Genomic DNA, 14,145 nt, shown 5'->3' with positions numbered 1-14,145 from the left:
GACGCCCACCCGGAGGGACAAAAGGTTCCTGCTGGCGTCATACTACTTTGGCTCGGTATGGAACTGGTTAAATACCTTTGGTCCAGAAGAAGTGAAGTGCAGCTCCGCTCTTTTTTGCTGCAAAATCTGGAAAGTTTCTAAAGTTTGAATCTCTCTGTGTAAAGAGGATATTGTGGAGGTCCTCTCTCTCTCTCTTCAAGCGGTTGCCATGTGATATAAGAACTCCCCTTAATACACACTTTAAAGGTTCCTACTGTGGGCGTGGGGTAGTAACATCATCGTGATTTTCAAGAAAAGATGAGATTGCCTCTAAAATAGCTACTCTAGTTGAAGTATCTTTTAAGAGAGTTTCGTTCAGCCTACAAATTGACTGGGGTTTATAGGTAGCAGGGAGGGTTAAAGAAAGGTAGATTGCCAAATGGTCTAACCATAACGCTATTGATGTTTGAAGATGCCAGTCTAGGACACAATGCGAGGCAAGGAAGTCGTCCAGTCTACTATAAGTGGCATGTGTGGCAGAATAGCATGTATAATCCTTTACAGTAGGATGTAGTATACACTAAAGATCAACAAGTTAAAGAGAATGAAATTGCCAGTTAAGATGGATTAAAGTGATATTGAAATGTGAGGGGTGGCTTTCATGGTACCTAAAATGGGGTCAAAGGTTACATTGAGATCTCCCCCCAGGACAGTCACTCTTTCCTGAAAATGTTTAAGTTTATTCAGGAATGCTGTCAACATAGCAGCCTGGCCATGATTTGGTACATACAGTATACGTTAGCCAATGTAAATTGATGTTTTTTTTAGGGCACGTTCAGGCCCCTGACATTCAGGGAGCCAAAGCATAGGGTCGCCGTAAGTGCTATTCTCGGCATGGAAAGCCCGCTTATGTCTAGTGTCTGTCAAAAAATTATATTATAAAAAATTATATAACATTAATTACATGTTACATGAGTAATTGTCAGTGAAACTATCACAGCACTGAAAAATATCCTGGTATTGAAGGGGTATGTACAGGTTAGTAATCAAGTGGTTACTATTTTAGACATGTTAAACTAGTGTTTATGGATCGTATGCCATCCTCTCGTTTCTCTGGGATTAAATATTGGACATTGCAGTTTTTAAATGCTCAGTTCCAAAGTGCTATAAACTTTTCCCAAATTTAAGTAGTTGTGGCCCCCAGCAGACATAATGTAACCCTCTTGAAGAATTTGCCCTTCCCACTATTTCATCTGAGTTTGACATGACGGGCCTCTATCACAAACTGTACATTTACTAATTTACTGTGTTTTAAACATCTGGATTAAAACGATGTAAAAGATATTTTGCACTTATGACCTTGTTGTTCTGTCTTTTTATTGTGTGATCATAGATAAACTGTTGCATTACATGGGCACATTTACAGTTTTATCTGAACATACCAATATTAAAGAAGTTGAATTTTATTTACTGACTACACTAATGCCCCGTACACACGGTCGGACTTTGTTCGGACATTCCGACAACAAAATCCTCGGATTTTTTCCGACGGATGTTGGCTCAAACTTGTTTTGCCTACACACGGTCGCACAAAGTTGTCGGAATTTCCGATCGACAACCACGCGGTCACGTACACCACGTACGACGAGACTAGAAAAGGCCGGGTCAGAACCAAGCGCGGCACCCTTTGGGCTCCTTTTGCTAATCTCGTGTTAGTAAAAGTTTGGTGAGAGACGATTCGCGCTTTTTCAGACTCGTGGCTTTCAGATCGTTTTCTGCCGTTCAGTTTGTGCTTGTGGGTTTGTATCTGCTCTTCAGTGCGTGCAAGCAAGTTCCGCGTGACTTTAGTCACTGTATTCTTGTTCTTTCGTTACTGGTTTTCAGGTCGCTCTTCACAGGCCTTGCTGTTCTTCAGTGCGTTCTGTTACTTCGTTCTGAGCAGCCGACCGTTTTCTAGCCATGTTTCGTATGCGTACTCCTCGTAGAGTTCGTGCTGTGCGGGGGCTTGGTGTTGGGGTCCTGACCTTGACACAAGTCCAGTCCATGAACAGGGTGGGGAAGAGTTCATGGACCAAGAATTGGTTGCTTCAGCGTGACCAGTTCTGTCATATGCCTTTGCTCCGTGAGATCCGTGAGAATAATCCTGATGATTTCAGGAACTTTCTCCGGATGACGGACCCCGTGTTTCACCGTCTGTAGGCTTCACTGACCCCCTATATCAGCAGGCAGGATACCTGCATGAGGCAAGCCATCACTCCGGAGCAGAGGTTGGTCGCTACCTTGCGGTATTTGGCCACAGGGAGAAGTCTGCAGGACTTGAAGTTCTCGACAGGCATCTCCCCCCAGGCTCTGGGGATCATTATCCCAGAGACCTGTTCTGCCATCATCCAGGTCCTGCAGAAGGAGTATATGAAGGTAAGATTTTTATCCTTTTATATCATATTTTATTGTATTGAATGTTTGCTAATATCTTGTATTTCTTTCCTCATTCCCTAATTACAATGATTGGAATATGTTGTGAATGTCCCCTTTGTCCTCATGCATGCTGGATTTTTATGTAATTATTATTTTATGTCCTTCATACATATTTGCCCTTCAATAACCTCTCTAGCATGGTGTCTCCTGCCCTATATTCACCTCATGTAGTCACTTAACAATGTATTTTATCAGCTCCATAATAGTGCTTTACCCCAAACACCCCCTAAAATGTTTGTTAATGTTATTTTAGCTTTAAATTTAGGCAGAGTGCCAGAGGCTTTTTTTGTGGTGTCCACAAATTTTTGGTAACCCTCCCTCCCCCAACTGCTAAGTCAGCTGATCCCAATTCTCTATCCTCAATCATCTATCTGCTGACTTTGCCAAACCCATACACACTATACCCATCTCTTTACTGGTCAGATTTATGGATGAATTCCCCAAAGCATGTAGTGCAAGGGCCTGCCTGTATACTTTCCAATGGAACTGTTTAAAGTTTTTGTATCCCATTATTATCTTGATAGGTAATAGCAGAATGTCCAAATGTCCTCAAATGTGTACAATGTGTATTTATATCTTTGTATTCAGACACTTCTTACCTGTCCAGTGGTCTGCTAATAGTGTAACTAAGGAGGGGCTGTTCCAAGTAATACCCTGTATTTAGGCATTCATCTCAAAATGAAGTGAAGAGGGTTACTTGTCCAAGAGTTCCCCCCCCCTATAATGTTAGAAATGGCCCATGAGAGGGGGGAGGGGGAATATGATAGGTGTACCTTATACTTTGGCCTTGTTAAATTCCCCTTATTAAATGCTATCTGGAGGTTGCCCCATAATGTTTGTGTATAATCTGCTTGCCATGTTTCTTTGAAAAAATAGTAATGTTTATTGTTTTTTCCTCAACAGTTTCCTTCCACGCCACAGGAATGGCAGACTGTGGCCTCCCACTTTGCCCAGCGGTGGGACTTTCCTAACTGCGGAGGGGCAATTGATGGGAAACACGTCCACATCGTCCCACCACCCAACTCGGGGTCGTACTATTATAATTACAAGGGGTTTAATAGTATAGTGATGTTGGCGGTGGTGTCGGCTAATTACGACTTCTTGTATGTGGACGTGGGGAAGAATGGCCGGATGTCCGATGGTGGAGTGATCGCCCAGACGGAGTTCTACAGGCGTCTCCAGAATGGCAGCTTGGACTTGCCACCTCCAGAGGACAATGTTGAAGGTCTCCCATTTGTGTTCGTTGCTGATGAAGCATTTGCGTTGGGGGACCACCTGATGCGCCCATTCCCGATGAGGACCCTCACCCCGGAACAGAGGGTTTTTAATTACCGGCTGGCCAGAGCCCGAAGAGTGGTGGAGAACACATTTGGAATCCTGGCCAGCCAGTTCCGATTATTTCTGACACCCATCCATATGGCGGAGTATAAACTGAACCATATAATACTTGCCTGCTGTGTTCTCCATAATTTTTTAAGAAAACATTCAGCCAACTATGCTGGCTCAGTTGGGCCTGAGGCCGGAATCCCAAATCCATCAACACTGACGGCGCTTGAAAGTGGCCGTCCTGGCTTGCCCTCCCTGAATGCCCGTGATGTCCGGTTACGCTACCTGGAGTTCTTTGCGGGTAGGGGGGCTATCAATATGCCAGAGAATCTGTGACACCTTTGTAAAATAAAAAACAAACAAAAGAAATTCTTGGTGGACATTTACTGCTTGTGTTTGTTTTAGCTGACCCTGACAGAAATGTTTTGAGTGCAGAAAATGTCGTGATTGGGTAACCTTATAAAAAATAGTGTTGGCTGGTACTTCCTAAATGGCAAAACACATTTCACTACAAGTGCACTTGCAACTGCACTGAACCTGCACTTGTAGTGCAAAGTGTAATAACCCCCATTTGTGCATAAAACAGCAATTACATCACCCCAAAAGTGTTGTAGTGTTGAGACAATAATCCACACATTCTTGAGTAAGGCACTTTTTTATAGCTGCACAATCACATGTGCATTTCCGCAAGGTTTTTAAAACAAACCAACATGTTTGTTGTATAACAATGTTTGCAGTAGCATTATCAAAAATCGAAATATCCATTTCAGATAAAACAGGCCTGTGTAAAACCAACAAGAAAGCCAAAAAACTTGAACTTACAAAGTTCACATATGGTAAAACCTGAAGGCTATATCAGACATGAGTATTTAGGAACTGTGTTTGATATAGCGTTCAGATGGGGGGAAATCACCCCTGGAAAAGCCAAATTTGGAAGATGCACACCAAGTTCAGAATTTCAACATGTGCTATCTGCCATCAGGGGGGATCAAGGGACGTGTTTTGGGGGAGCAAGCCCTTCCTCAATGCGACTTTATAATTGAGGAAGGGGTTGCACCCCCAAAACGCGTCCATTGATCTCCCGTGATGGCAGATAGCACATGTTGGCAAACTGTGTGCATCCTCCAAATTTGGCTTTTCTAAACATTGTAAAAATTTTAGTAACATAAAACAGGTGATTTTGTGGGGTTTAAATTCGCCCCAAAACATCAATGATGTTATTATTTTTTTTAATAACATCAGTGATTTGTTGCTGGATGTTTTGCAATTGGAGATTACACCCCATGATCTCCCCGATGAGTATCTGGGCACTTTCAGATGTAAAGCGTTCTGGATCACGATCACCTAAAAAGAGATAAAGAACAAAAAAAAAAGGTCTCAAAAATCTGCCACCATCCATCTCTTTTACCTGAGTCTGTGGTTGCAGACACTCACCTGTTGTGGTGCCAATCTCCACCACATCTTCTTCTTCCTCCTGCTCAGCTTCTTGGGTTGGTATTTCCCCTTCTTCCAGAGGGGGGGGGGTCTCTGGTCTCCTGGGATGAGGGGTGTCCGAGTCTTTTCTCCCCTATGTAAAACAAAAATGGTATAATTAGCACACAGATATTTGATGGCAGAACTAGAAATAGGAAACATTGCTTGGAAGTGGGGTACAATTATCTATTTTAGCCGAGTTCCAAGATGTATATTTTTTATTGCCCTTTGTCAAGCTGCAATACTTTACCTGTTTGGTACAAGCTTCACAGATGTAGCCCCCCCTATAGTATACACTGGAGCACCTGTGTGGCCCCCCTAATAAAAAGGGTGTTCTGGGGTTCCACACTAGTGCTCCAGTGTCCAGATGTGAAAACAGCTGCTCAGTGTCCTCTCCTTACACACAATCTAGTTTGCATTTCATTCTAGTAACAAACCCATCTACACAAACAAATATTTGGCATCCAAGTAGGCCCCCAAAAATGTGTGAAAATGCAATGGTGTTCTAGAGGCCGAAAGAAAAATGTTTGATACGAACGAATAATGGGCCCATGAACATTAAAGTTGACCTTTTGAAACGTTACAATTACTAAAAGCATATGGAGCAGAACGAACGGAATAAAGACAGAAAGAATAGGAACACAGTACAACTACTTACTTTTTTGCAGCACTCTCCGGATCTTTCGGTACTGCTCTGGCTCTCTCAACTTCAGGTCCGACCACCGCTTCCTGAGCTGATCTTTAGACCTTCGTACCCCGAAATTCCGCTCAAGACTCCTGACCACTTTCGCCATGATCTTGGCCTTTCTGATGTTGGGGTTGGGGTAAGGCCCATATTTTCCGTCATAGTCGGACTTCTTCATGATGTCGACCATCTCCAACATCTCCCCAAACGACATATTTGTGGCCTTAAAACGTCTCCTTCTGGATCGGGACGTGCCTGGATCCGGGCTTTCCTCCTCCTCCTCCTCGTTGTTCGAATTAGCACGCACCTGCTGTAACTCCGCCATGTGCTCTTCACCCACTGCGCCGAACGAAAAGGGGCGGGGAATAGACTAGAAAGAACGTCAGGGGCGGGCGGAGTTACACGCATGCGCAGTGTGTATAAAGCGTAACACGCGTGCGTATTACGTACGATCTGTGAGCGGAGGAAGGAGCATTGGACGCGCCGATCGTAAGAACGAAGGTAAGAGCCAAACTTGTGCCTATACTGCTTCTAGATTGAGGCCTATATTGTAACAAGATTAGGAGAGTTTTGTCTGACATTAGGCTTTGTCTTGTGTTGTGTCTTGCAGTGAACATGGATATCTTAATGAAAGATAATGACTTCATGTCAGTATTCATAGATATGCTAAGTGAGCTGCCCTGTCTGTGGGAGATTACCCACCCCCATTTCAAGAACCAAGCAAAGAGGAAGGCAGCACTGGAGCAATTGTGTGAAATTGTGAAGCAGGTGATCCCCACGGCAGACATCACTTATTTAAAGATTTTCATTGGTGGGCTGAGGAGCACATATCTAAGGGAGCGCAAGAAAGTCCTGGATTCACAGAGATCCGGAGCAGCAGATGACATCTATGTCCCCAGGATGTGGTACTATGACAGGCTGCACTTTCTGGCAGGCCAGACTGAACCCAGGCCATCCCTCTCAAGTCTTCCTTCCACGCTTCCTTCCCCCCCGGCTGAGGCTTCTGACGCCCAACCTGGGCCTTCCAGGCCACATGTGGAGGAGCCCAGATTGAGCCAGGTATAGCATTCCTCTAAATATTTCTGCTTGTCCAATCAATGATGATAACTAGATGTTAGTTGGGAGTACTAATTTAGGATTGTGATTGATGATGCAAAACATTACAACCATGTCCCTTTTTCATACACAGGGAAGTCTCAGCCAGGAGGTGGCCGGGCCGAGCCGGCTGGTTGATATCAAGGTCCCTCCCCTACACCTGAAAACAGAAAGTGGCAGTAGGACGAGTGCCCTAGAGGAGGCGGCTATAGCATTCTTTTGGAGGGCTACAGAGGTCCTGGGAGCACCCCACACCAGGCAGGAGAACATTGCTGCATTCATAGCATATAAAATGCAGAGGATGGAGGAGGGCCAAAAAGCCATGTGTGAGGCCCTCATATCAGAGGCTCTGGAGAAAGGTATGAGGGGCCAAATTACACCTCACACACAGCTTTGGGATGGTCCTCCTCCTCCTCCTGCAGGTCCTCCTCCTCCTCCTCCTCCTCCTCCCTCTCCTCCAGGTCCTCCCAGTCCTCCTCCAGGTCCTCCCAGTCCTCCTCCTCCTCCTCCTCCAGGTCCTACTCCTCCTCCTGCCACATCTCCAACTGCACATCCACAGCCCGGAAGGAAGCGTGGAAGGAAGACCAGACAGTGATTGCCCTGGGTTCAGTCTGGTTGGCCAAAAGATGCAGCCTCTTGTGGTACCACAGCCTGGGGACACAGATGTCATCTGCTGCTATCCGGATCTCTGGGACTTCTGGACCAGACTGCTCTCCCTTACATATGGACTCCTCAGGCCACCAATTTTGATGTTGAAGAATTGATGTCTGCCGTGGGGGTCCCAGGCTTCGCTAATTTCTCATGTTGATCCAGTGTTGCCTTCCTCTTTGTTTGGTTCTGATCCCTTAATAAAGGATTTTTGTTTTGAATTATACTCTCCTATGTGTTTTACTTCAAAAATGACAGTTTGTTTGTGAGGATTCAGGTACATTTCAAATATACAATGTGAAATGAACAAGGGACACCAACACCAAACAATCTCCTGGAGATTAAATAATAAAAGATATCAATGGTGTTGGGGTAACTTGACACACAAAACACACACAAAAATATTCTGGAGTAAAAATAAAAATAACATTGAGCAAAGATCAGCCTTGGAAAAAATCCAAACATTAAAGAAAAAAAAAGGCTGAAAATCCAAAATAAATAAATAAATAAATAAATAAATAAATAAATAAATAAATAAATAAAACTGTCAGATATGACAACTAATAACAATATATTGAGGGAATCCCACTAAAAAAACACAAATAAAACTTTGTGAGAAGTGTGTGTGAATATGAGCAGCAAAACGACTTAATTCTTGTCACATTATAAAGAAGAAGAGAGTGCGCTGTATTAAACCATTTTTAACATTGCAGCGTGACGAAAGTGCTGTATCCATTGCGAACGCTAAGTTTACCAGAACGAGCTGTCCCGTGTCGGAATTTCTTCTGAGCATGCGTGGCACTTTGTGCGTCGGAACAGGCCACACACGGTCGGAATTGACGCGATCGGATTTTGTTGTCGGAAAATTTTATCTCCTGCTGTCCAACTTTGTGTGTCGGAAAATCCGATGGAAAATGTCCGATGGCGCCCACACACGGTCGGAATTTCCGACAACACGCTCCGATCGGACATTGTCCATCGAAAAATCCGACCGTGTGTACGGGGCATTAGGCTAGGTTTACACCTGTGCGGGTGATTGCTGCTGCACACCTGTTCCCATAGCTGCAACCAGCCGCACAGAAAAACGCACTTCTTCCTTTCCCAGGAGATGCGGGGGGGGGGTATGCCGTTAATCCTAATGGCACCCCCAGTACTGGAAACCACAGCATGGCTTCTTGCAATGGGAACCACAATGCACTTGCGGTTTCGGTGTGGGCCACATTTTTAGAATTTTTTTTTTTTTCATTTTCTAACCTGTAATTTTGAAGTTAAACATGGAATCAAAATCTGGACACAAACTTCTTTAACCAGGCTGAACAAGAGAAATCAGCCTGGCTGCACCTGATTCTATGAACAAACTGCATCTGATTGGATTGGTTGGTCTGTTTGGCTGATAATTTTCTGCCCAGCTACTTTGTTTTTCAGATTAATTAATGTTGGGTGGTAGGAAGCCAGCAGGGGCCATGGCTTGAATTTCTTCTGGTCAGGAACAGGTAGAAAATTGCACGGTGTAAGGCCAGATTTATTGATGTTTATGGAAGTAGCATTGCTTAAATTTTTTTCCACTTTTTTACATTGGCCACATTTAAGCTTTAGCCTACTTATGTATGTACTCACACTAAAACATAAATGACCACTCTATCAATTTTTTCAAAGGTTTCAGAGGTACTAGAGATCCTTAAACCAAATGAACCAACTAATGATATGGACAGTAGGCAATATTTTCCTCAACTTATTGAAAAACTAAACACAATCAACAAACTACCTGTTCTGATTTTTGCGTGAGTAAATATTCTATTGAATTGTTTTTCCTGTGATCAAACTTTTTAGAAACATAATATGCTTTAGTCACTGTTTGGCACACCTCTACACTAGTTAGATTAGAAAGTAGTGGTAAAGGTTAGGTTTCATCTACAGTGCATTGTTTTGTAGGTACAATACTTCAAAGCATAGAATGATTTTGTTATACTGAATAAAAAACTGCTTTGCTGAGAGCATCATTTCAATCTGGAAGTTATTTTCATGTAAGCACACCTCTACCAACTTCTAATAAAATATTGTTCAAGAAAAGAAAAGCAAAACAGAATTTTGATTTTACAATGTGTAACATTAGATACTGCCAAAACATTCAAAAAGTAGGGGCCTTAATAAAGCAAAGCATGTCTTCCATGCCATAATTTAACTGCTTTGATATTTTGAAATTGTATTACCAATATAGAATTGACACGGTAAGTGGAGATGTCAGAGTGCAGCTTAAAAATTGTTAACAAATATCAGAATTAAAAAAAAATCATCAAAAATAGAAAAGGCAACATGAACAAATGCCACCCTTATGCCGATGTACAATGTTTTTTCTATAAAGGAATGGTTTTGTATATTTTTTTTCAGGGCTTTGTGCAACCATCAGGTTGTGCATTTGAGTCAATTTTGAACCATCTTTTGTCATAAGTAACAGAGAACTGCTGTGGTCATTTTTGGGTTCTCCTTGAGCAAAGGAACTTGGTGACAGGAGCATAGTGGAAATCTTGGACAAAAACAAAACACTGTAGACATCCAGAGCAAGTTCAGGGTCAGCACAAACATACTGTGTATATAAAATGTTATTGTACTCAATGCCATGGTGCAAACTATATCAGCACAGTGCATAGCAAATTGGTATAAATACCCTCTCCCAGCATCCTCGGCGACCAAAGAAACTCCTTAGTGAATGTGGTACTTTCTTCTTGCACCTAATTGGGTATTATTTAGAAAGTGAAGCTTCACCACATTAACTAAGCTCTGGGGAAAAATAGTGTAACTGCACTTGCAAAGTGGACAGTCTATTTGTCTTTCGTAAATCCATCCTCCCAAACGTGTGTCCAAACATGACACACTTAAAATGTAGTGTTATATAGTTTTACAGTATATGGAAATATAATAAAGACTTGATGATTTACTCCACATTTATTTAAATATAATTTTTGATATAATCAAGTACAGGTTGAGAGTTTAGAAAGCTCTCTGAACCTATTTTGTAACTAATGTACATAGGATACTTTTCATAACTTTTACTACTGGCCCTTTAAAATGGAACTAAACTCACTCAATCAACATTCACTATTTTATTCTCTAAAAACAAACAAAGGCGCCTCTAAGTGCAGAAGATAAACATTTTTAATACCCCAACTGGGTTAAAAACACTTACAAAATAGGAGTAGTATACAGGCACATCGTGGGTGAGGCTGCATTGGAAAGGGTCACGACCAGAGGAAGCCTGCAGGTGGATGGATGTAGTCACTGTCAGCAGCGGTGTGGAGCACAGGGAGCCGCTGTGAAGCCGGCGTCGTCAGCGTGTGAGGGCTGCGAACCCGGAAGTGATGTCACACGCTGACGACGCCGGCTTCACAGCGGCTCCCTGTATACTACTCCTATTTTGTAAGTGTTTTTAACCCAGTTGGGGTATTAAAAATGTTTATCTTCTGCACTTAGAGGCGCCTTTGTTTGTTTTTATGTCATTTTAGACCCTGCTTCAGTCTTTTAAAGTTGCAGCCCTTTTGCCGAAGATTACCATCCTCTTATCCTCATTACTCTCACCAACCAACATTTTCCTGTACATTTTGGACTGCCGATCCCTAATAGAGACATTACTTGGATTACGTTAGTCCTGTGCGCCCTATACAACTTTCTTTTCTTCCACTATTTTATTCTCCATGCTGATAGTAAGTAAATAGACAGGAAGGAATATTATATTTACTTGTTTTAAACTTGTTTTTTAAATTTCTGCAGTTGCTTTCTATTTTGTGGCCTAGACCAAAATGATTTAATAAATGCCTGGGGTCAGTTTGTGGTGCTCAGATACAGTTAAGTTCTACTTTAAGATGGAGCAGCTTTTAAGAATTGTCTGCATCCCGAACCCTTGAACCTTACACTGTATCTGATTCTGAACCAAGTTCTTTTATTTAAAAATATTTTTCTAAGTTGTTAATAAAATGTTCTCTTCCTAAAATGCTATTTGGTTTTAGATTCACTGTGGGTATGGTGGAAGGATTGGCAATACAGTTGGATCGTCATTTAGAAGAAAAACAGAAAAAGAAACACAATCCTCAGGATGAGAAAGAACTTAGGAAGTTAGAAGAAAAAGCAGAAAAACTAGAAAAAAGTATACAGTAAGTGCTGTGTAAGCATTGAAAAACGTTCTCAGTATTATGGTAGGGTTTTTACTAAATGAACTTATCCTATTTGCTCCAGTTTTTCTATTTTCTGCTTAATAATTGCAAATCCCTGTGTTAACTCAAGCGCTGCAGCCAATCAAAAAATTTCCAACAAGCCTGTTATACAGAAGCCAGTTTTTAATGCGTTTGCACTCAAACAAGAACTGCCATAAATGGATCTTAATTGATCGAATTCCAAATTTCGATCCATCTATGGCCAGCTTTAGAAACCAAGTGCATTACTGGCAGATATGGTAGGCAGTTATTTTTCTGTACTTTGCAGGTTCTTTAAAAGGGATAAAACATGGGGAAATGTGCATGTGCCTGACACACACATTAACCACTTAAGCTCCGGATGGTTTACCCCCCCTTCATGACCTGGCCATTTTTTGCGATACGGCACTGTTACTTTAACTGACAATTGCACGGCCATGCGATGCTGTACCCAAAATAAATTGATGTAATTTTTTCCCCACAAATAGAGCTTTCTTTTGGTGGTACTTGATCACCTCTGCGTTTCTTATTTTTTGCGCTATAAACAAAAAAAGACTGACAATTTTGAAATAAAAACAATATTTTTTACTTCCTGCTATAAAACATATCCAATGAAAAAATGTAAAATATCAAATGTCTTCATTAGTTTAGGCCAATATGTATTCTGCTACATGTTTTTAGTAAAAAAAAATCCCAATAAGCGTATATTGATTGGTTTACGCAAAAGTTAGAGCGTCTACAAACTATGGGATATTTTTATGGAATTTTTGTTTTATTTTATTTTTTTTACTAGTAATGGCAGCGATTAGTGACTTATAGCAGGACTGCGACATTGCGGCGGACAAATCGCACACTAAGTCACACTTTGACACTTTTTTGGGGACCAGTATATGCACTGTCATTGTACTAAAGACACTGGCAGGGAAGGGGTTAACAGGGGCGGTTAAAGGGTAACTGTATTCCCTGGGAATGCTTGCTGATTGTGTTGGGGGGTGATTTGACTGGGGGAAGACAGAGATCCGTGTTCCTGCTTAGCAAAAACACAAGATCTCCATCTTACCCTCTCACAGAATGGTGATCTGCTTTGTTTACATAGGACCTGCTGATTGGCTCCCGCTGTGTCCAATCACAGCTTTAGCTGGTCGCTGGCAGTGCGCATGCACGCCCCAGACCCAAAAAAGTTTGAGACAAACGGGTATGTGATTTCGCTCTGAAGGGCTGCCCTGCCACAGTACATGTACATGTACGTGGGGCATTTAACCACAAAGCCACACTAAAAGTAAGCATGTAATATGGCATCATTGGGGGGAGCATCTCCAATGTCCTGCACCCAATGTTGGTCATTGATACTGCCCATCACAGTGAGGAGACTGGTGAAGTGTGGGAGTAAGGAGGGTGACACAACATTGATCATTTTACCATATGGTTAGGCATATTGCTATACTGTTTCCTTGGAGACAATAAATCTTTATACATTTAAACACTGTATATATTACCATACAAGTCTATAAATTGGGAAGCACAGTAGCTAAGTGGTTAGAACTTCTACCTAGCAGCACCAGGGTCATTTGTCCGAAACCCAACCATGGCACTACCTGCCTGGAGTTTGCATGTTCTCCCTGTGCCTGCGTGGGTTTCCTCTAGGTACTTCAGTTTCCTACAAAACTCCAAACACATACTGGTAGGTTAATTGGATCCTGTCTAAGCTGGCCCTAGTATGTGTATGGATGTATGTTAGGGATCTTAGATTGTAAGCTTCTTGACTTGACTTGACAGGGAGTGTTGTGAATGTACAGTATATATGTGTAAAGCACTGCATAAATTTACGGCGCTATATAAGTACCTGTAGTTTATAAAGCTATGTGTTTATAAGATCATTTTATAAAAAAGCTTGGTTGGAAAAAATAATCATAATTTTTTTTCTTTGAACCCAGGCCAAGTTGCAGTGACTCATTTGATTCAAAACGTTCAAATGCGTAAGTAAATCTTTGATTGCAAATAAATATTCTTAAGAATATAAAAATATATAGTACATATGAAGTACAATTAATTATGCACGTTCAAAGTACTAGAAAGTAAGCCAACCTATAACTAATATTTTGGACTGAGTCACCTAGTAGCTTCACACAAAACTCATGTCAAAGAGTTTTTGGAGATATACAGTTTGGTGTAGTTGAATTTCCCATGAGCTTCAACGGCATGCTCAGAGGCTTGAGTCAGCAGCCAGTAAGGCATCTGGGTAGACCTGACATTGTCAGGATTCCTGCAGGGCCTGGACTG

The 14,145-nt window shown here is 41.9% G+C and overlaps 1 protein-coding gene across 2 annotated transcripts in view; it reads left to right on the top strand.

Moving 5' to 3' along the window:
* LOC141113204 (probable ATP-dependent RNA helicase DDX60) overlaps positions 1-14,145 on the top strand; it is a 477,260-nt gene that overhangs the window by 270,580 nt on the left and 192,535 nt on the right. For both annotated transcript variants that reach the window (XM_073606185.1, XM_073606175.1), the window contains 3 exons: positions 9,338-9,462; positions 11,683-11,826; positions 13,800-13,841. In XM_073606185.1, coding sequence (XP_073462286.1) covers positions 9,338-9,462; positions 11,683-11,826; positions 13,800-13,841 — 311 coding nt within the window. The remainder of the gene's footprint in view (positions 1-9,337; positions 9,463-11,682; positions 11,827-13,799; positions 13,842-14,145) is intronic.

The sequence above is a fragment of the Aquarana catesbeiana genome, linkage group LG01 (assembly GCF_042186555.1).
Source record: "Aquarana catesbeiana isolate 2022-GZ linkage group LG01, ASM4218655v1, whole genome shotgun sequence".
Lineage (NCBI taxonomy): Eukaryota > Metazoa > Chordata > Amphibia > Anura > Ranidae > Aquarana > Aquarana catesbeiana.
This window is presented reverse-complemented; position numbering and strand designations above follow the sequence as displayed.